At 37.3% G+C, this 23,901-nt stretch overlaps 1 protein-coding gene across 1 annotated transcript; it reads left to right on the forward strand.

Annotated features, from left to right (window-relative positions):
- Positions 1–1,619: 1,619 nt before the first annotated feature.
- LOC117344332 lies at positions 1,620–20,580 on the forward strand. The gene is made up of 2 exons (XM_033907062.1): positions 1,620–2,071; positions 19,535–20,580. Exons 1-2 carry the CDS (start codon positions 1,689–1,691, stop codon positions 19,548–19,550), a joined length of 399 nt encoding a protein of 132 aa, XP_033762953.1. The 5' UTR covers positions 1,620–1,688; the 3' UTR covers positions 19,551–20,580.
- Positions 20,581–23,901: the final 3,321 nt, after the last annotated feature.

The following is a 23,901-nucleotide window of genomic DNA, read 5'->3' on the forward strand; positions in this document are numbered from 1 at the left end:
AGATCAAATACGGTAAGAATTTTGTCGTGAAATCAGCACTGTAACCCTAGGTTTAATACACACCGTATATTATCAAATTTTATCTTATGCGAAGTCATATTTGTGTCTGCCGGGACGGATTTTCAAATTACCATAAATAATACTATTTATGCATGAGTTACAGTAGGACGTATTCTACTGAATCTTGAAATGAACGATGGATGACGATAGAGGCTTTCAGAAATTTTAAACTAGACAAAATACAGTATCACTAAGTGATACATGGCTGCCGATATATGTATGTACTTTATTTACGGAGCCTAGTCTGCTTCATGTGTATTCAAACGTAACGAGGAGTTCAAGCGATAGGCGTCCAGTTACATTTCTTATATAGGGTTTAGTTTAATTACCGATTAAAACATTCCATAAAAGTAGTATATGAAACATAAACTTATCGCTCAAGTAAATTAATTTTGTAGTCAAAGTAAATGTTTTTTAATTAGTATACCTTTTGATAGTCATAATTATAAAAGATTGGTTATAATTAAAGTAACTGTAAGGAATGTATGAACCTAGTTAAGAATTTATGTTACATTTTAATGTCTATCCCGGCCACCGTAGACGTCAACAAGTATGTCTCAACTTCCATACTATAAGGTATAGTTTTATCAAAACGATCATTCCCGATATCTTTGAAGTGCAGAAAGACACAATTAGCACGGACTATCTCAAATGGGGCTTAAAAAAGGCGTGAAGATAGGCTTTCTGATAAATTACGCCGGCCGATAACGGACTGGATCCTCAACGCCCCTATCGAATGTTGCAGCTGAGAGCACATTTTGATACCAGGCACCGTACAATGACGATGGTTATTGTATCTGTTTGTTTTAATTACACGCGGGCAGCCTCTACCGATGTTAATCAGACATATACTGTTTTGTTTTAAACGTTTAAATATATACCGCTGTTTTACAGGTGGTGTGGGTTCCGACATCTGCCTGTGTTCAATGAGTACGTGAGTTTAAACCTATCACAAAGACTGGTTTACTGACGAATTACGTGATTTGCTCCAATTGGACACAATTATGGACATGCCATTGGGATCGTTTATGTTTCAATTGAAGTAAATTGTTATAAACTTACGTCTAATTTGACACAGGCGGAACGCGCTGTCTGCGGCCTATATCTCATCGGCATCACAAAATACTGAGGACATCTCCTGACAGCATTTCAACAACTTGGCACGGAAATAATTTGTTTTAATTTAAACAAAACAATTTTGCAGACAAATCACACTAGTTAACCAGGTTGATGAGAAGATTGCACCACGGCTGCGGGTCATGAAAATATCACTGTCTCCTCTGGCGGTATTGTGACAGCTAGGACCTCACCGAGGGTGTATATAGTCTATTTGGTGCAGTCCTGCAGCAGTGTTTTGTTCTGTTATATACCGGATACGTGTCGTTGATACAGTCGTAACAGCAAGCGGCCAATGTGTTGTCGGATTCATTGAGAAAGTCCACCGTCTACCTAACAGTAGAAAGTGTTTCGTAACGCCACACAGATAACTCCAGTGGCATTGCGTATTAATCTTTGTTGTCATGGATCACAAATGAACACTAAAATATCTATTTATATGTGATTATAAAGTTATACAACTTCGTTGTTTTTATTTGTTAAACGTGCCGTGTTATCCACCTGAAGGAAATATGTTTACGTCAAATATACGTGTGTTTATTCCATTGACATCCGTGATGTTGCTTACTATGACCTATTCTGTAAATACCGCCGATACGTTTGCTTACAAGACTCAGGAACCTATTGACGCGTCAGTAATAAACTCGAAAATTGACAAAGTTTACCACCTCGCCTCTCAATTTCACGAACAGTTCCGCTGGGAGAAATCTATATTGTCAGAAATGGCACAAACCCAAAGTCACGTTCTCTCCGAGATTAGAGATCAGGAACAACGGATACGCCGCCTTAACCGGAACTTGAAGAGAACTTTAAGATTCTGTGCTAACCAGAAACTTCTCTCTGCAAAGGAAACGACCACGCCAACTCCCTACAAAGTTTTCTTCTCCAACGAAATGTAAGTAGGACGAATCGTATTTAAAAGGCAGGTTAAACTGTCATTATCTATCATTATAGGCAGGTCGTTATATACAGGTAGACTCTAAGACAGGTTATACTCGTTATATACAAATAGTCTCTAAGGCAGGTTAAACTTTCGTTATAGACCAGTAGACTCTAAGGCAGGTTAACCTGTCGTTATAGACCAGTAGACGCTAAGGCAGGTTAAACTTTCGTTATAGACTATTAGACTCTAAGGAAGGTTAAACTTTCGTTATAGACTATTAGACTCTAAGGAAGGTTAAACTTTCGTTATAGACTAGTAGACTCTAAGGCAGGTTAAACTTTCGTTATAGACTATTAGACTCTAAGGAAGGTTAAACTTTCGTTATAGACTATTAGACTCTAAGGAAGGTTAAACTTTCGTTATAGACTAGTAGACTCTAAGGCAGGTTAGACTGGCGTTATAGACAGGGACATGTATTCTCTAAAGCAGGTTAAACTGTTAGTTCAGCTGTGTCGAGAAAAATAGTAGATATAGATCAAGATAGGTATAAACAGAAATATTAACATGACAACTGAAATGAATAGATATATAGATATAGATAAAGATGTATAATAAAATAAATACAAATACAGATATGAAACATTTGTCACGTGATAAGTGGCATGTAAGCCTCGTATAAAACAAAGATCTTTATGGTAGGTTTAAAACAAACATCTCGAAGGAAGGTTTAGAACAAATTGTCTCTAAGCCAGTTCTAAAGCAAGAATCTCTAACACAGGTTTAAAACAAGTTGCCTCTAAGCCAAGTCTAATGCAAAGATCTCTAAGCCAGGTATAAAACAAAGATCTTGAAGTCAGGTTTAAAACAAGTTGTCTCTAAGCCAGGTTTAAAACAAAGATCTCCAAGCCAGGTTTAAAACAAAGATCTCCAAGGCAGGTTTAAAACAAAGATCTCCAAGGCAGGTTTAAAACAAAGATCTCCAAGGCAGGTTTAAAACAAAGATCTCCAAGGCAGGTTTAAAACAAGTTGTCTCTAAGCCAGATAGAAATCAAAGATCTCTAAGGCAGGTTTAAAATAAGTTATCTCTAAGGCAGGTTTAAAACAAAGATCTCTAAGGCAGGTATAAAACAAAGATCTCCAAGGCAGGTATAAAACAAAGATCTCTAAAGCAGGTTTAAAATAAGTTATCTCTAAGGCAGGTTTAAAATAAGTTATCTCTAAGGCAGGTTTAAAACAAAGATCTCTAAGGCAGGTTAAAACAAATAAACAAAGATCTCTAAGGCAGGTTTAAAACAAGTTATCTCTAAGCCAGGTCTAAAACAAAGATCTCTAAGGCAGGTTTAAATCAAAGATCTCCAAGGCAGGTTTAAAACAAGTTGTCTTTAAGCCAGATATAAAACAAAGATCTCTAAGGCAGGTTTAAAACAAAGATCTCCAAGGCAGGATTAAAACAAAGATCTCTAAGGCAGGATTAAAACAAGTTGTCTCTAAGCCAGGTATAAAACAAAGATCTCTAAGGCAGGTTTAAAACAAGTTGTCTCTAAGCCAGGTTTAAAACAAAGATCTCTAAGGCATGTTTAAAACAAGTTATCTCTAAGCTAGGTATAAAACGTAGATCTCTAAGACTGATTTAAAACAAATTGTGTCTGAGCCAAGTCTAAAACAGGTACATGTATGTCTAAGGCAGGTTTTATTACAAGTTGTCTCTAAGTCAGGTCTAAAACAAGTTTTTTATAATTCATGTTTAAATTTGTTTAAACAAGTTGTCTCTAAGGTGGCAGGCTTGAATGTTGTTAAAGACAAATGGTATCAGAAACCGCCGTAAACTATGTGACCAGAGAATGTGTAGACCGATATTCCGAGAGTGTAATCTGGGAATGATAAAACGTCAGAATCGTTATCACACACTGGTTTTATTTCTCGTGTGTGTTGTCAAAACCGCTTTTGAAATTCCAAAGTTACTTTTAGGCAGACGTTCACTGGTTACTATGTTATCGAAATAACTTTTATTTCTAATTACAAAAAGATAACATTTTCTTTGTACATTCGGTTATCGTTTACTTAATTAAAAATATATTTGTCGATTATACATGAAAAAGGAAACAGTTCAACCACAACAGAACAGTAAGGAATGATTAACCGTTTTCTAAAAATAATTTTTGGGTTGAAAGAGGAATATATGTTGATTTGATTTTTTTTAATTGCATATGAAATTTAAATTGTAGGATATATCAACGTTGGTTGACGAGGCACAAATAAGGACGTCAAAATAATTGACGTCACCATGTTAAATAGCATGGTTTTGATATCATCATTTGGAAGTATCATACAATGCTGCCTCTCGTTAGAGTTAAGGGTTTGATGTAATACGTAAAGTTGTGATAAAATACAACGTATTTGGAGCAATTTGTGGTTACAATCTCTGATAGTTTACGATATGGTAGGGCGTAGTCGGAATCAGAAGAGGCGACTAAATTTTAGATCTTGTCTTTCTCTGTTTTTCTCTCTCCCTTGGCACTGTCTCAGTTTTTACTTCTCCGTTACCCTGGACGAGACGAACCCTAGTCTATAAGATTGCAGCTTGCTGCTTGCTGCCTCTGTTTGGCGCTCAGCTTTGAACTCAGCAGTAAGGGCTAGTACACCCATTGGCAGTATAACGTGTTCGGGTGTCACATTACCGTGTCCAAGGATGGCCTTATTGTGTTGATAGTGTGAAAAACAGTACAGTTATATTTAGAGTAATCAAGTGATTATTATATTGTTTATACAGTTTGGCACGAGAAAATATTTCATTGCACGACACTGCAATCACAAGATGTATTCACAACTTAAGTTTAAAAACATGTATATGAAAAGTAAGTAAGATATGCTGCAGCCAGTGTGTCGATGAAAAGGGGTGATAACTCTATATAACATGTATACTGCAGCAATACTTAGCAACATATTTCTTTATATTTGGGGAACATTTTGGAGGATACAACCATTATGGGTGGCGTTGATATATCCACAAGATGCACCAGATACTTTAAAAATAATTAATACCATTGCGCCGTAATAAGCGTGTGAAAGAAAGGTTCAATAAACATCTTTAATATACATTCCAAGGAGTAACATACACAAATACAACAGCTGTCCATTAAGGAAAGCTAGCTATTACAGGGCTATTCCTGGTGAATGCTCAGGATAATTGTACTGTTTCACTGAGAGAGAACGTGATGCTGTTGTAAACAACAATCCAACTATGTATCAAGATTTCCTAAGTAGCTATAGCATATGGAATACTTTTAGTGAACATTTCGTGTTGCGTTTTTTTATTAATTAGTTTCTACTACACCTGAACTCGATGGTCTATTTTAGTCACACGTGTCCTGTTTTTATTGTACGACTTGTTTTTTCATTGTCTAACGTTTAAGGATGGCCAAACCTCTGTACGAGAGGTGAATGTGTGTGTGATTTGGGAGGCTGCAGTAGGTTCATGTGTGTCTCACTGCGATAGAGCAGAACTGATACCTGCTTTATAGTGCTACCTCACTGAAAAAAAATCCAAAGCCTTCCTCACGGGAATGAACGCTCAATTAAAGGCCAAAAATGAAAAAGGTGTCGAGGGAGACACGAAGAAGAAAATTAAATTTAAAAAATGTTAAGGTCCAAATGTCACCTCTTCGATCATGCAAGGGGGGGGGGGGGGGGGGGGTACACAGGCAATATTTCTTCACGTGAAATTCACATGAATTTTTTCAGGTGAAATTCACGTGAATATTTTTTCCGCGTGAAATTCACGTGAATTTCACTTTTTTGCCCTTTTCACGTGAAATTTCACGTGAAAAATTTCACGTGAAGGAATATTGCCTGTGTAGTAATGAACTTGTAAAATATATTTTGCATCGAGATGTGCAAAGACTCCAGTAATAAGTGCCGAACTGTGAACACAAACTCCAGCCCACCAGCTACTAACTCATTCATGGAGGAAGGAAGCGTCAGATACACATGCAGTTTATTAATTCAGCAACTGCATCTATATCTACTACATGAAATCGACAAAAAATAATTCTGAATAAAAATGGTTTTATCAACCCCATTTGATGCACGTTTCCACTTCGGAATACATATTTATAATGCATGCACTGTATTTATGCGGGCAATGTTAAATGGAATATATGCATGATGCATATTTAATCAGAGCCTCAATTATGGAAATTCCAATGAAGTATGTAACAGAAGAATGCATTATTTAAGGGTGCTGTATCGTCACTTCTTTGATAACTATTTCGATTCAAATCTCAAAGAATACATCAATAATCTAAGTTCACTGAGTACGTAGGCGTTTACTTTCATGCCAAAACTATCGTTGTTGAATGTGTAATTGAATAAATCTATACCGAACACTTAGTTGGCTATTTGCCTGATATCTCTACCATTTTATACAAATATAACATGTTTACATATTAACATCATGGTAACAAACAATGTTATAATATTACTGCAGACCTATCTCTTTTCAAAATGTGAAAATATTTCAAATTAGGTATTGATGATACTAGTCCGTGTTGTAAACTATTCCAACCTAACTATCTCCCTTGAATCAAATTATGTTACTGCGGGGGCCAGGGTATTGATGTTATTGAATATATTGTCCTAAAGGTTCATTTTCTTTTATTTACAAATGCACATTCCTCTTTTACGAAAACAAATGGGATTGTCTGTGGGAAGATTTTACATGCAATGCGCCAATACTTCCACTGTCATGTAAAACACATTAGGAAATTTAGTTTTTCATTTCACACGGGTGTGCATGTTAGATAACGCGAGTCGCCTTACATCAGTGAAGACCCTCGCCCACTCCTTAGTATTCTGTATATGGTAATGTTACAACAAAGTATATACATTAAAATACATGAATTTCCCGTCCAGTCGGTTTTTCCCATTAAAAGGTTGCTATTCAGAACAAATGTGACAATGTATCATTTATTTTGCCTGCATTGACTGAAGCCGGATGTAAATATTTACGCCCGCTGATCTAACAGCTAACAACGTCTGTAAACACTTTTGATGATGTTTTGTATCGAGTCTATATGGCTGCCGGCCCATTACATCACAGGGAAATTTATTTGACAGGAGCGTCATATTGTGATTTTCCCAATCACCATATGTTCAATGTGAATACTGAAAGTTAGAAAGACAAATGTAACTGTTTCCCGCAAGGGTCCAATAGCTAGGTTTTGTTACTAGGGCGCGAGACATAGGCTAACGGTATATATCAAAACAAAGAGAGATAGATCAAATATGTCGACTGCGATTATTTCTGTCATTACGTTGTTACTCTTGAGGCAAACATATGAAATGAGTCCTCGATTACTACGATATTTCCTTTATCTTAATAAGATGTTTAATTGTGTAGTCAAAGACACAGTGTAAGCCACTATAAGGTCAGAAAAATATCAGACATTCGTAACTATTATCAAACATTCGTCACTTCAGGGTCAGTAAAATATCAAACATTCGTCACTACAGGGTCAGTAAAATATTAAACATTCGTCACTACAGGGTCAGTAAAGTATCAAAAATTCGTCACTACAGGGTCAGTAAAATATTAAACATTCGTCACTACAGGGTCAGTAAAGTATCAAAAATTCGTCACTACAGGGTCAGTAAAATATCAAACATTCGTCACTTCAGGGTCAGTAAAATTTCAAACATTCGTTACTACAGGGTCAGTAAAATATTGAACATTCGTCACTACAGGGTCAGTAAAGTATCAAAAATTCGTCACTGCAGGGTCAGTAAAATATTAAACATTCGTCACTACAGGGTCAGTAAAGTACAAAAAAATCGTCACTACAGGGTCAGTAAAATATTAAACATTCGTCACTACAGGGTCAGTAAAGTATCAAACATTCGTCACTATAGGGTCAGTAAAATATCAAACATTCGTCACTACAGGGTCAGTAAAATATCAAACATTCGTCACTACAGAGTCAGTAAAGTATTAAAAATTCGTCACGACAGGGTCAGTAAAATATCAAACATTCGTCACTATAGGGTCAGTAAAATATTAAACATTCGTCACTACAGGATCAGGAAAATATTAAACATTCGTCACTATAGGGTCAGTAAAGTATTAAACTTTCGTCACTACAGGGTCAGCAAAGTATTAAACATTCGTCACTACAGGGTCAGTAAAAAACAAACATTCGTCACTACAGGGTCAGTAAAGTATCAACCATTCGTCACTATAGGGTCAGGAAAATATTAAACATTCGTCACTACAGGGTCAGTAAAAAACAAACATTCGTCACTATAGGGTCAGGAAAATATTAAACATTCGTCACTACAGGGTCAGCAAAGTATTAAACATTCGTCACTACAGGGTCAGTAAAGTATTGAACATTCGTCACTACAGGGTCAGTAAAATATTGAACATTCGTCACTACAGGGTCAGTAAAATATCAAACATTCGTCACTACAGGGTCAGTAAAATATTAAACATTCATCATTCTAGGGTCAGTAAAATATTAAACATTCGTCACTATACCGTCATTAAAGTATTAAACATTCGTCACTACAGGGCCAGTAAAGTATTAAACATTCGTCACTACAGGGCCAGTAAAGTATTAAACATTCGTTATTATAGGGTCAGTAAAATATAAAACGTTCGTCACTACAGGGTCAGTAAAGTATCAAACATTCGTAACTAAAGGGTCAGTAAAATATTAAACATTCGTCACTATATGATCAGTAAAGTATTAAACATTCGTCACTACAGGGTCAGTAAAATATAAAACATTCGTCACTACAGGGTCAGTAAAGTATTAAACATTCGTCACTACAGAGTCAGTAAAATATCAAACATTCGTCACTTCAGGGTCAGTAAAATATAAAACATTCGTCACTATACCGTCAGTAAAGTTTTAAACATTCGTCACTTCAGGGTCAGTAACATATTGAACATTCGTCGCTATAGGGTAAGTAAAATATTAAACATTCGTTTCTACAGGGTCAGTAAAATATCAAACATTCGTCACAACAGGGTCAGTAAAGTATCAAACATTCGTAACTATACCGTCAGTAAAGTATTAAACATTCGTCACTACAGAGTCAGTAAAGTATCAAACATTCGTCACTACAGGGTCAGTAAAGTATTAAATATTCGTCACTATAGGGTCAGTAAAGTATCAAATATTCGTCACTATACCGTCAGTAAAGTATCAAACATTCGTCACTATAGGGTCAGTAAAGTATTAAAAATTCGTCACTACAGGGCCAGTGAAATATTAAACATTCGTCACTACAGGGTCAGTAAAGTATTAAACATTCGTCACTACAGGGTCAATAAAGTATCAAACGTTCGTCACTACAGGGTCAATAAAGTAATAAACATTCGTCACTACAGGGTCAGTAAAATTTTAAACATTCGTCACTTCAGGGTCAGTAAAATATAAAACATTCGTCACTATACCGTCAGTAAAGTTTTAAACATTCGTCACTACAGGGTCAGTAACATATTGAACATTCGTCGCTATAGGGCAAGTAAAATATTAAACATTCGTCACTACAGGGTCAGTAAAATATCAAACATTCGTCACTACAGGGTCAGTAAAGTATTAAACATTCGTCACTACAGTGTCAGTAAAGTATTGAACATTCGTCACTACAGGGTCAGTAAAGTATTAAACATTCGTCACTACAGGGTCAGTAAAGTATTAAACATTCGTCACTACAGGGTTAGTAAAATATCAAACATTCATCATTCTAGGGTCAGTAAAATATTAAACATTCGTCACTATACCGTCAGTAAAGTATTAAACATTCGTCACTACAGGGTCAGTAAAGTATTAAACATTCGTCACAACAGGGTCAGTAAAGTATCAAACATTCGTAACTAAACCGTCAGTAAAGTATCAAACATTCGTCACTACAGGGTCAGTAAAGTATTAAACATTCGTCATTACAGGGTCAGTAAAGTATTAAACATTCGTAACTATACCGTCAGTAAAATATTAAACATTCGTAATTATACCGTCAGTAAAGTACCAAACATTCGTCACTACAGGGTCAGTAAAATATCAAACATTCGTCACAACAGGGTCAGTAAAGTATTAAACATTCGTCACTATACCGTCAGTAAAGTATTAAACATTCGTCACTATAGGGTCAGTAAAATATCAAATATTCGTCACAACAGGGTCAGTAAAGTATTAACATTCGTCCATATACCGTCAGTAAAAGTATTAACCTTCTGTCACTATAGGGTCAGTAAAAGTATTAAACATTCGTAACTAACGTCAGTAAAATATTAAACATTCGTAATTATACCGTCAGTAAAGTACAAACATTCGTCACTACAGGTCAGTAAATATCAACAGTGTAAACATGTCAGTAAAGTTAAAACTCGTCACTATACGGTCAGTAAATATTAAACATTCGTCACTATAGGGTCAGTAAAATAAAAATTCGTCACACAGGGTCAGTAAAAGTATTAAACATTCGTCACTAACCGTCAGTAAAGTATAAACATTCGTCACTAAGGGTCAGTAAAGTATAAACATTCGTCACTACGGTCAGTAAAATATAAACATCGTCTTAGGGTCAGTAATAAAAACATTCGTACTATACGGGCAGTAAAATATTAAACATTCGTAACAGGGTCAGTAAAGTACAAATGTCGTAATATAAACATATTAAAATTCGTCACTACAGGTCAGTAAGTATAAATTTAAACATTCGTCACTACAGGGTCAGTAAAGTATTAAATATTCGTCACTATAGGGTCAGTAAAGTATTAAACATTCGTCACTACAGGGTCAGTAAAATATCAAACATTCGTCACTTCAGGGTCAGTAAAATATCAAACATTCGTCACTACAGGGTCAGTAAAGTATCAAATATTCGTCACTATACCGTCAGTAAAATATCAAACATTCGTCACTACAGGGTCAGTAAAGTATTAAAAATTCGTCACTACAGGGCCAGTGAAATATTAAACATTCGTCACTACAGGGTCAGTAAAGTATTAAACATTCGTCACTACAGGGTCAATAAAGTATCAAACGTTCGTCACTACAGGGTCAATAAAGTAATAAACATTCGTCACTACAGGGTCAGTAAAATTTTAAACATTCGTCACTTCAGGGTCAGTAAAATATAAAACATTCGTCACTATACCGTCAGTAAAGTTTTAAACATTCGTCACTACAGGGTCAGTAACATATTGAACATTCGTCGCTATAGGGCAAGTAAAATATTAAACATTCGTCACTACAGGGTCAGTAAAATATCAAACATTCGTCACTACAGGGTCAGTAAAGTATTAAACATTCGTCACTACAGTGTCAGTAAAGTATTGAACATTCGTCACTACAGGGTCAGTAAAGTATTAAACATTCGTCACTACAGGGTCAGTAAAGTATTAAACATTCGTCACTACAGGGTTAGTAAAATATCAAACATTCATCATTCTAGGGTCAGTAAAATATTAAACATTCGTCACTATACCGTCAGTAAAGTATTAAACATTCGTCACTACAGGGTCAGTAAAGTATTAAACATTCGTCACAACAGGGTCAGTAAAGTATCAAACATTCGTAACTATACCGTCAGTAAAGTATCAAACATTCGTCACTACAGGGTCAGTAAAGTATTAAACATTCGTCATTACAGGGTCAGTAAAGTATTAAACATTTGTAACTATACCGTCAGTAAAATATTAAACATTCGTAATTATACCGTCAGTAAAGTACCAAACATTCGTCACTACAGGGTCATTAAAGTATTACACATTCGTCACTACAGGGCCAGTAAAGTATTAAACATTCGTCACTACAGGGCCAGTAAAGTATTAAACATTCGTCACTTCAGGGTCAGTAAAATATCAAACATTCGTAACTAAAGGGTCAGTAAAATATTAAACATTCGTCACTATATGATCAGTAAAGTATTAAACATTCGTCACTACAGGGTCAGTAAAATATAAAACATTCGTCACTACAGAGTCAGTAAAATATAAAACATTCGTCACTTCAGGGTCAGTAAAATATAAAACATTCGTCACTATACCGTCAGTAAAGTTTTAAACATTCGTCACTACAGGGTCAGTAACATATTGAACATTCGTCGCTATAGGGTAAGTAAAATATTAAACATTCGTCACTACAGGGTCAGTAAAATTTTAAACATTCGTCACTTCAGGGTCAGTAAAATATAAAACATTCGTCACTATACCGTCAGTAAAGTTTTAAACATTCGTCACTACAGGGTCAGTAACATATTGAACATTCGTCGCTATAGGGCAAGTAAAATATTAAACATTCGTCACTACAGGGTCAGTAAAATATCAAACATTCGTCACTACAGGGTCAGTAAAGTATTAAACATTCGTCACTACAGTGTCAGTAAAGTATTGAACATTCGTCACTACAGGGTCAGTAAAGTATTAAACATTCGTCACTACAGGGTCAGTAAAGTATTAAACATTCGTCACTACAGGGTTAGTAAAATATCAAACATTCATCATTCTAGGGTCAGTAAAATATTAAACATCCGTCACTATACCGTCAGTAAAGTATTAAACATTCGTCACTACAGGGTCAGTAAAGTATTAAACATTCGTCACAACAGGGTCAGTAAAATATTAAACATTCGTCACTACAGGGTCAGTAAAGTATCAAACATTCGTAACTATACCGTCAGTAAAGTATCAAACATTCGTCACTACAGGGTCAGTAAAGTATTAAACATTCGTAACTATACCGTCAGTAAAATATTAAACATTCGTAATTATACCGTCGGTAAAGTACCAAACATTCGTCACTACAGGGTCATTAAAGTATTAAACATTCGTCACTACAGGGCCAGTAAAGTATTAATCATTCGTCACTACAGGGCCAGTAAAGTATTAAACATTCGTCATTATAGGGTCAGTAAAATATAAAACGTTCGTCACTACAGGGTCAGTAAAGTATTAAACATTCGTCACTTCAGGGTCAGTAAAATATCAAACATTCGTAACTAAAGGGTCAGTAAAATATTAAACATTCGTCACTATATGATCAGTAAAGTATTAAACATTCGTCACTACAGGGTCAGTAAAATATAAAACATTCGTCACTACAGGGTCAGTAAAGTATTAAACATTCGTCACTACAGAGTCAGTAAAATATCAAACATTCGTCACTTCAGGGTCAGTAAAATATAAAACATTCGTCACTATACCGTCAGTAAAGTTTTAAACATTCGTCACTACAGGGTCAGTAAAATATCAAACATTCGTCACTACAGGGTCAGTAAAGTATTAAACATTCGTCACTACAGTGTCAGTAAAGTATTGAACATTCGTCATTACAGGGTCAGTAAAGTATTAAACATTCGTCACTACAGGGTCAGTAAAGTATTAAACATTCGTCACTACAGGGTTAGTAAAATATCAAACATTCATCATTCTAGGGTCAGTAAAATATTAAACATCCGTCACTATACCGTCAGTAAAGTATTAAACATTCGTCACTACAGGGTCAGTAAAGTATTAAACATTCGTCACAACAGGGTCAGTAAAGTATTAAACATTCGTCACTATAGGGTCAATAAAGTATTAAACATTCGTAACTATAGGGTCAGTTAAATACCAAACATTCGTCACTATAGGGCCAGTAAAATATCAAACATTCGTAACTTTAGCGTCAGTTAAATATTAACCATTCGTCACTTCAGGGTCAGTAAAATATCAAACATTCGTCACTATACCGTCAGTAAAGTATCAAACATTCGTCACTACAGGGTCAGTAAAGTATTAAACATTCGTCATTACAGGGTCAGTAAAGTATTAAACATTCGTAACTATACCGTCAGTAAAATATTAAACATTCGTAATTATACCGTCAGTAAAGTACCAAACATTCGTCACTACAGGGTCATTAAAGTATTAATCATTCGTCACTACAGGGCCAGTAAAGTATTAAACATTCGTCATTATAGGGTCAGTAAAATATAACACGTTCGTCACTACAGGGTCAGTAAAGTATTAAACATTCGTCACTTCAGGGTCAGTAAAATATCAAACATTCGTAACTAAAGGGTCAGTAAAATATTAAACATTCGTCACTATATGATCAATAAAGTATTAAACATTCGTCACTACAGAGTCAGTAAAATATCAAACATTCGTCACTTCAGGGTCAGTAAAATATAAAACATTCGTCACTATACCGTCAGTAAAGTTTTAAACATTCGTCACTACAGGGTCAGTAACATATTGAACATTCGTCGCTATAGGGTAAGTAAAATATTAAACATTCGTCACTACAGGGTCAGTAAAATATCAAACATTCGTCACAACAGGGTCAGTAAAGTATCAAACATTCGTAACTATACCGTCAGTAAAGTATTAAACATTCGTCACTACAGGGTCAGTAAAATATCAAACATTCGTCACTACAGGGTCAGTAAAGTATTAAACATTCGTCACTACAGTGTCAGTAAAGTATTGAACATTCGTCACTACAGGGCCAGTTAAGTATTAAACATTCGTCACTACAGGGTCAGTAAAATATCAAACATTCGTCACTACAGGGTCAGTTAAGTATCAAACATTCGTCACTACAGGGTCAGTAAAGTATTGAATATTCGTCACTATACCGTCAGTAAAGTATCAAATATTCGTCACTATACCGTCAGTAAAGTATCAAACATTCGTCACTACAGAGTCAGTAAAGTATTAAAAATTCGTCACTACAGGGTCAGTAAAGTACAGTCGAACCCACTTAATTTGAAATCGGATATATTGAAATATCGTTTAATTTGAAGTGAAATAAAATCCCCGTCCGAATGCCTTCTTTGTCTTTGTATTGTTTCATCGGTTATTTTGAAATCGGTTTATTTGAAATATCGCTTTATTTGAAAGGAAATTATTGCCCCCAGTAATGCAAAACCATTGTTTTTGTATCGCTTACAATTACAAATGACGAGGCCATTATTAGGGATTTGACCGACAATGATAACAACGTAAACAGAACAGTGATATTAACAACGACCCTCAAACAATTCATGAAAATCTATCTATCATCGACGCACATGTCCGATATCAGACGGTAGTTTTTAAGTAGCCCGGATGTACCGGAAACTGTTCTCACGTGTGTCCGCGAACTCAACATAAACAAAAACAAGCAACAGTCGAAGACTTCTCTCGTCGAACTTAACATTATTTTTAATAAATTTTGAAACTATTATTATTTTGGAACCGATTGTAAATACCGATTAAGTAAATCAACTATATTGAACAATGGTGTGTTGTTTGACGTAGCACGGTACTGAAATATGTCGGCAAAAGCCTGGATCCCGGTTATATTGAAAACCGGTTAATTTGAAGTATTTTTCCATTCCCCGAGCATTTCAATATAACCGGGTTCGACTGTATTAAACATTCGTCATTATAGGGTCAGTAAAGTATTAAACATTCGTCACCACAGGGTCAGTAAAGTATTAAACATTCGTCACTGAAGGGTCAGTAAAATATTAAACATTCGTCATTATAGGGTCAGTAAAATATCAAACATTCGTCACTACAGGGTCAGTAAAATATCAGACATTCGTAACTATACCGTCAGTAAAGTATTAAACATTCGTCACTACAGGGTCAGTAAAGTATTAAACATTCGTCACTACAGGGTCAGTAAAGTATTAAACATTCGTCACTACAGGGTCAGTAAAATATTAAACATCTGTCACTACAGGGTCAGTAAAATATTAAACATCTGTCACTACAGGGTCAGTAAAATACTAAACAGGTTGGTAAAGTACCAAACATTTGTCATATGATTGGTTATGTTAGGGAATGTAATAATTCGTTCATGTTCACATCAAAGAAATCGTAATCCAATATGTGTAATTATCAGTACTTCTCGTGAGATTTATTTTCGTGTTGATATGTGAGAAGAGTCCAATCCTTCGCGATTATTTGTGCAAAAATTGCACAAAATAGCATTTGTGCACGACGGCCAAGCTATCCGTTACCGATATACGAGTCTTGTCGAGTCCATGACTCGAATGGTTCTTCTTCACGAATTAAGTCATTTCTAAAACAGTCTTTGCGAAATCATGTATTCCCGAATATGTGAAGCGATTCACAGTGTTCCAAATTTAGTTTAGTACTACGAATCAGCAGCAGGTACAATTCTTACATGAACGACCTATCTAATGTTATTAACAAATGGGGTGGGAAAGTGACTGAAAACACTTGTACATATATATCAGTTTCAAGCGTTAACTCATTTTACACTTTCAAAAAAAAACATATTTGTATGACTAAATTCGTTTTACATTCGTTTGTATGGTTAATTTCTCCTCTTGATTTATCGGTACATCCGCTGATATGCAACTGTATAATGATATCGCACTATATACTGGGAGGTAAATGGGTCTGGTGCCTATGGCATTGAATTATAATGAATTTAGCAATCGATGCATATATGCAGCTGATGGTATGATTTAGAAATGTGATAATCAGGTAGAAAAGGGGTAAAATAAATAGAGAATTGAGAACATTTATACGTTAACATTTTCTGCCCTCCTGAAGTGCGTAAGAATTGTGCCTGCTGCCCCAATTGCATGATCGTAAAGGACGACTAAATCTTGGACCTTATCTTCTTTCTGAACAACTTTCTTCTTCCTAATGTATCCCTTGAGAATCCCTCACTTTAAGTCTTGAGTTGAGCGTTTGTCCCTGTGAGGAAGGTTTTGGGTTCTGTCCTCTGGCCGAGACATACCTAAGACTTTAAAAATGGTAGTTGCTACTCCTGCTAAATGCTCGGCATTTTGGGAGTGAGACGACAGGTTCGGCTGTTGTCAGAGAAGTGTGACTTTGGGTGGTGCCCTGCTGGAGTAATACGGTAAATTCTACATCAGTTCCGCACTTTCACATGGAGACAAAACACGAACATACTGCAGCCCACCACAACACACACAAAGGCACCACACGACGCGTGCATCTCGCAAACAGGGGATGCTGTCCTGAAATGACCATAGGTGTTGAAAGGGCATTAAAGAATATTTAACCAAACTAAACGTGGACCTTTTACTGGGAAACATTACAAGTTATATGTGTTTCTTTATGATAACATAACTGAAGATTTCCAAACGACGGTAGTAAGTAACTTTAAAGTGTTAACAATGCTGAAAATGTAGGCAAGATATAGTTATGTGTGATACGCACGTGTTCGGTCAGGAACTAACACACGTTTCTTTGATGTTTGACGGTGATTTTTTCTGTCCTTATCACTGTTGTACATTTGTTTTCTTTGTGTCTATCTCACATCTCTTTCGAGTCTGGTGACCCGACGCGTCCCTGTAAATGCAGCGTTACAGATTGCTGGCTTTTTTGCCTATTTCCTTGTTATCGGCTCATCAACACAATGAGGTCACACTAGACCACATGGTAGGAAATGGCGGAACCGTGCGCGTGTCGGCAGATGCTGATAGGAAACAAAGCTTACGAAACAAAATAGACTAGGTCAATGTAAATATCTCGTGAACGTTAATTGGTATATAAATCATGCTGAAGTTTCTTCATTGACATTGATAAACCGGAAAGTCATTGGTATCTGTTAAAGATATTCGAGGAAACTAAACTATTCCACAATGTCAATTTACCGGGACAAATCAGCTGTAAAAGTATAGTAGAAAAACGTCATGACTCTCTTTAGAAACTGGCTGTGTAATCACATAACCCTTAGTATGATATCGTGTGATACTGAACGTGTAATCACGTGACCCTAAGTATGAAGTAATTTGATACTGAATGTGTAATAACATCACCATTAGTATGAAATCATGTGATACTGAATGTGTCATCACGTGATCCTGAATATTTAATAACGTCATCCTAAATAATCACGTGACCATTAAAGTGTAATTACCCGACAATGAACGTGTGTCACTTTCCTGTACCTCAGACATACGTCTTCTTAACATGTATGTCGTCAATTAAGAAATTTCGCATCACCGATAATCTAAGAAACAAATCAATTCTACGTCTCAAGTTAACACCGGTTGGTATTTCAAAGCTTAGATTCTAGATGTGAATATCATATAAGTTTCGTTTGAGTCTGTAGAACCGCCCAGCAAGAAGAGTATACACATCGGTATCTGTTGTATGATTCGAGAGAAGTGACTAAGTTTGGTATTTTCATATCTCCTCTTTCTAAACTATTTCTACTTCATATTGGCTTCCTTGACCATGCCTCATTTTGACCTTGAGTTGAGCATTCGCCACATGGCTTGAACTCTTGCTGCTTCATGCTTAACGCTCAGCACCGAGATGGATTCACCCGAAAATGAAACAAAACCGGTCCATTCTGGTGTAATAATAATGTATTATATTTTATAATAGACGGCGAGAAATTTAATGTCGGTGATCAACCGATGGAACAAACTTTTTTTATAAATAGAGAAAAACATTAAAATACAAAACAGTGTCGTCCTCCATAGAAAAATAATTGGTTGTATTTTTGTCGTTATTATGTCCTGCGAAGTATTTTTCAACTCCATGTTGTTGGGGGGGTTGTTGTTTTTTTTTGTTGTTTTTTTCTGCGGACAGGTCTTACTTTTTATATTTTTTATATGGACGTTTTTCTATATAGATATCAAGCATCACGTGAGGAAAACTGTAGTATAATTATACCATACTACGAGTGTTAACACCCCAGAATAGCTGGAGACTTCTTCACTGTGTGTATCATGAAGTCCCGGGCACTACAACGAGAGGCTTAGCACTCTTACTCCATACAACACACAGAACAGGTGTACGCTAAATAGACGTACATAGATAATAATAAAACGTGTTGAAATGAAACATGTCGATTTAATCGACACAAGATTCACTCTGTTGTAAATAAACTGCACACCTGTACCATTTTAACAGGCCCTGACTTGCCGTACAGTTTAAAACGCACATGTCAGATGTATCACATGAGGCATGCAGTAAAACAATCACGGCTTTATAACAAAAACAGTATCGACCAACTGTCTCTTACCTGAACAACCTACTACCCGAGTCAAAATTAGCCTGATGTTTCAGGGTTTTCACACACGTCCTTGAAATCTTTATCATCTGATCAAAAGAATCTTAAAATCGTGTCCATATCAAACTTTAACAATAATATGACAAAGCGTAATTTGTGAAACCCGTTTAGTACATTAACTTGTTTTCATCGTGAAGTTTGGTAAGATCGTGGAAGGGAGATAATCCATACCTCGGTCTTACATCATTTCTAGAGTCACGTTTCTAAGTTTCCTCCCTTGTGTTGTTAGAACTAAGGCGTTATTTAAGATCCTAATCTGTTCCTCGTCTAATGATATATTGACAACACCTAATAAATGAATATTTTTAACTTTTTAAAACAGAAATGTCACCTGTATCAACGATAAAATAAATTCGGACTACCATAGCAAGTACATATAGATAATCTCATTGATATGTTGTTGTTTCAGAGAAAACAATCCTTGATGGAACAGAACAAGCAGAAAGAGTACTTGAGTATTGGAGAAAGTCTTGGCGACGAGAAATGCGGCGTTGGAGTTCAAACTGTTTTTTCAAACGGGTAATGAAAATGATTTAAGAGATGGTGATATGGTATTATCCAGAGGTATCGACGTTTGTGAAAAAAGTGAATTAATGGTCACAAATTGTATAGCCTATCCCATTTAGTGTTGATGATAGAATATGTCTTCACATTAACGTCACCGACAGTGGGATTTTTATCCAAGAAAACATTATGAAAGGATAAACCATAAAATACCCCTCGTATACTACATACGACACAGTGATTGAGGGGGTCGTGGTACCACAGACTATGACATGTATTTTACAAACACTGGAAATCCAATTTGAATACGTCAACGCCGGCTTCGTTTTCCAGTCTAAACGTTACTCTTTTAATATTAATCGTATACATGTATGTAGTGTACAGTAATATGTTGTTTTATCTTACATTGTGTCCTGGACTAGTTTGATTGCATGTATGTTTTAATTTTATACGTTTATTATATGTATAATAATAATATGTGTATAATGTTAGTATGATTGTAAATCGTAGTAGATTAACTGCTTTTAGTATATTAACAGTTCGTGGAGAGGAATTGCTTTAGTTAATATACATCTATAAGATAATGCTTTTATCTCTTATCAGAAGCAAAGGATTAAATGTAATATTTAACTACTGTCATTTGATTGTGTAATATTTTAGAAATTATGTTATGGTCCCGATAACATTCGTCAATAAAATACCTATTATATGACATAACACGCCTTGCTTAGATATTCATCATTGAATTTAACATTTTCGTAAAAGGCGTTATGTTTTATGCAGGTTTCCAATATCTTTGTGACAGTTTGATAACTTAATGTGACAGCAAAACCAATTCCGTCACCAAGAAAGTGATGACGTCACAGCACATGCTGCACCCACCATACATGTACATTGCAATAGAGATCTAATATAAACATAATATAATAGACATTGAAACAGTTTGCGTTATGTATTTCGTTTGGTTTTATTATGTTCGGTGATATTTTTTTTTATCTGGTTGGTATTACAATTATTTTTAGATGTGTTTATTTCTAACACAAATGGCGATTTAAGTAACACTGTGTCTGCATGCAATCTTCCCAAAACGTCTGTTTACTTTGTAAAAGGGTGTAAATTAGTGCACGCAGTCATCACATGGAAACATCTCGCATACAGGGAGTGCCGTCTTTAAATCCGTCTAGCTGTTTACGGACGTTAAACAGTGCCAACCAAGCCAAACCTTGACGACCATTCACCTTACGGCGATAGGACGAAAGCCAAAACACGTGTGTTTGAAAGCTGTTTGTGCTAACGACATGCATCTTTCCAATCAATGAATGTCAGCACGCTGTCGAAAAACTATAGTGCCTATACATGTATATAAATTAAGGTATATCTAGCATATTTGCAGAGTAAATAATTAGAAACTTAAAATATACATCAAAGAGTTACTTTGGCTTTCGTTCGTAATTGATAAGGGCGTTAAATGTTGACAACTAGGAGACGAAGGTTGAAACTTAAACAAGGCCGGGGGAAGCTTGTCCTTGATGCAACGATGTGGAAATGAGGGAGGGAACAAACGCATGATAGATTGTGTGTTTACTGGGTTATTTGTCCTTGAACCGCCAGCATAACCACGATAGGACAGACAATAAAGGAATACGTATGGCCATGGAAATCAGTACAATAAGTACCGAGTGATACAGTCCTCAGGCATGTCACGAAATACACGATGTAGTTCAAAGTCAAACACTAGTATCGCCGTTCACCTTTCCAGGAAACTAGGATTCTCGTAACAGTACGGTACTACTTTAGTATGTTGAATACAGAAGGAAAACCAAATACAAGTTATTATAACAGAATGATTTTTTCTCCAGCTTGAAGAAATCAAATTAATTGTATTCCAAATTTTATATATTCTACTTAAGAATTAAACGTTTTACATAACTCTGTAATTCAATTGCAGTAAGCATACAGGTATTGATAATGAACACTGAAGTACTTGAGAAGGAGCTGGAATAGTCGATAGTCGCATTAAAGAAAAACAGTGTCCATCCCTTCGATCTGCAATGTACATACGTTGGCCTACAGTGTACACCCCTTTCGACCTACAGTGTACATCCCCTCGCCCTACAGTGTACATCCCCTTTCGACCTACAGTGTACACCCCCTCACCCTACAGTATACATCCCCTCTCGACCTACAGTGTACACCCCCTCACCCTACAGTATACATCCCTCTCGCCCTACAGTGTACACCCCCTCACCCTACAGTATACATCCCCTCTCGACCTACAGTGTACATCCCCCCTACAGTGTACATCACCCCTACAGTGTACATCACCCCTACAGTGTACATCCCCTCACCCTACAGTGTACATCCCTCTCGCCCTACAGTGTACACCCCCCTCATCCTACAGTGTACATCACGTCACCCTACTTTGTACACCCCCTAATCCTACAGTGTACACCCCCTCACCCTAGAGGGTACATCCCCCTACCCTACAGTGTACATCCCCTCACCCTACAGTATGCATCCCCTCTCGCTCTACAGTGTACACCACCTCGCCATACAGTGTCCATCCCCTCACCCTACAGTGTACACCCCCTCACCCTACAGTGTACACCCCCTCACCCTACAGTATACATCCCCTCACCCTACAGTGTACATCCCCTCACCCTACAGTGTACATCCCCTCACCCTACAGTGTACATCCCCTCACCCTACAGTATACATCCCCTCACCCTACAGTGTACATCCCCTCACCCTACAGTGTACACCCCCTCACCCTACAGTATACATCCCCCTCATCCTACAGTATACATCCCCTCACCCTACAGTGTACATCCCCTCACCCTACAGTGTACATCCCCTCACCCTACAGTGTACACTACCCTCACCCTACAGTGTACATCCCCTCATCCTACAGTATACATCCCCTCACCCTACAGTGTACATCCCCTCACCCTACAGTGTACATCCCCTCACCCTACAGTGTACACTACCCTCACCCTACAGTGTACATCCCCTCACCCTACAGTGTACATCCCCTCACACTAGTGTACATCCCCTCACACTAGTGTACATCCCCTCACCCTACAGTGTACATCCCCTCACCCTACAGTGTACATCCCCTCACCCTACAGTGTACATCCCCTCTACCTACTGTGTCCATCCCTCACACTACAGTGTACGTCCCCTCACCCTACAGTGTACATCCCCTCACACTAGTGTACATCCCCTCACACTAGTGTACATCCCCTCACCCTACAGTATACATCCCCTCATCCTACAGTGTACATCCCCTCACCCTACAGTATACATCCCCTCTACCTACTGTGTCCATCCCCTTACCCTACAGTGTACATCCCCTCACCCTACAGTGTACACCACCTCATCCTAAAGTGTACATCCCCTCACCCTACAGTGTACACCCCCTCACACTACAGTGTACGTCCCCTCACCCTACAGTGTACATCCCCTCGCACTAGTGTACATCCCCTCACACTAGTGTACATCCCCTCACCCTACAGTGTACATCCCCTCACCCTACAGTGTACATCCCCTCACCCTACAGTGTACATCCCCTCACCCTACAGTGTACATCCCCTCACCCTACAGTGTACATCCCCTCACCCTACAGTGTACATCCTCTCACCCTACAGTGTACATCCCCTCACCCTACAGTGTACATCCCCTCTACCTACTGTGTCCATCCCCTTACCCTACAGTGTACATCCCCTCACCCTACAGTGTACATCCCCTCACCCTACAGTGTACATCCCCTCACCCTACAGTGTACATCCCCTCACCCTACAGTGTACACACCCATCACACTACAGTGTACATCCCCTCACCCTACAGTGTACATCCCCTCACCCTACAGTCTACACACCCTCACCCTACAGTCTGCATCCCCTCACCCTACAGTGTACATCCCCTCACCCTACAGTGTACATCCCCTCACCCTACAGTGTATATCCCCTCACCCTACAGTGTACACCCCCTCACCCTACAGTGTACATCCCGTCACCCTACAGGGTACATCCCCTCACCCTACAGTGTACATCCCCTCGTCCTGCAGTGTACATCCCCTCACCCTACAGTGTACATCCCCTCACCCTACAGGTGTACATCCCCTCACCCTACAGGGTACATCCCCTCATCCTACAGTGTACATCCCCTCACCCTACAGTGTACATCCCTTCCCCCTACAGTGTACATTCCCCTCACCCTACATTGTACATCCCCTCCCCCTATAGTGTACATCCCCTCATCCTACTGTGTACA

The sequence above is a fragment of the Pecten maximus genome, chromosome 15, assembly GCF_902652985.1.
Source record: "Pecten maximus chromosome 15, xPecMax1.1, whole genome shotgun sequence".
Classification (NCBI taxonomy): Eukaryota; Metazoa; Mollusca; class Bivalvia; order Pectinida; family Pectinidae; genus Pecten; species Pecten maximus.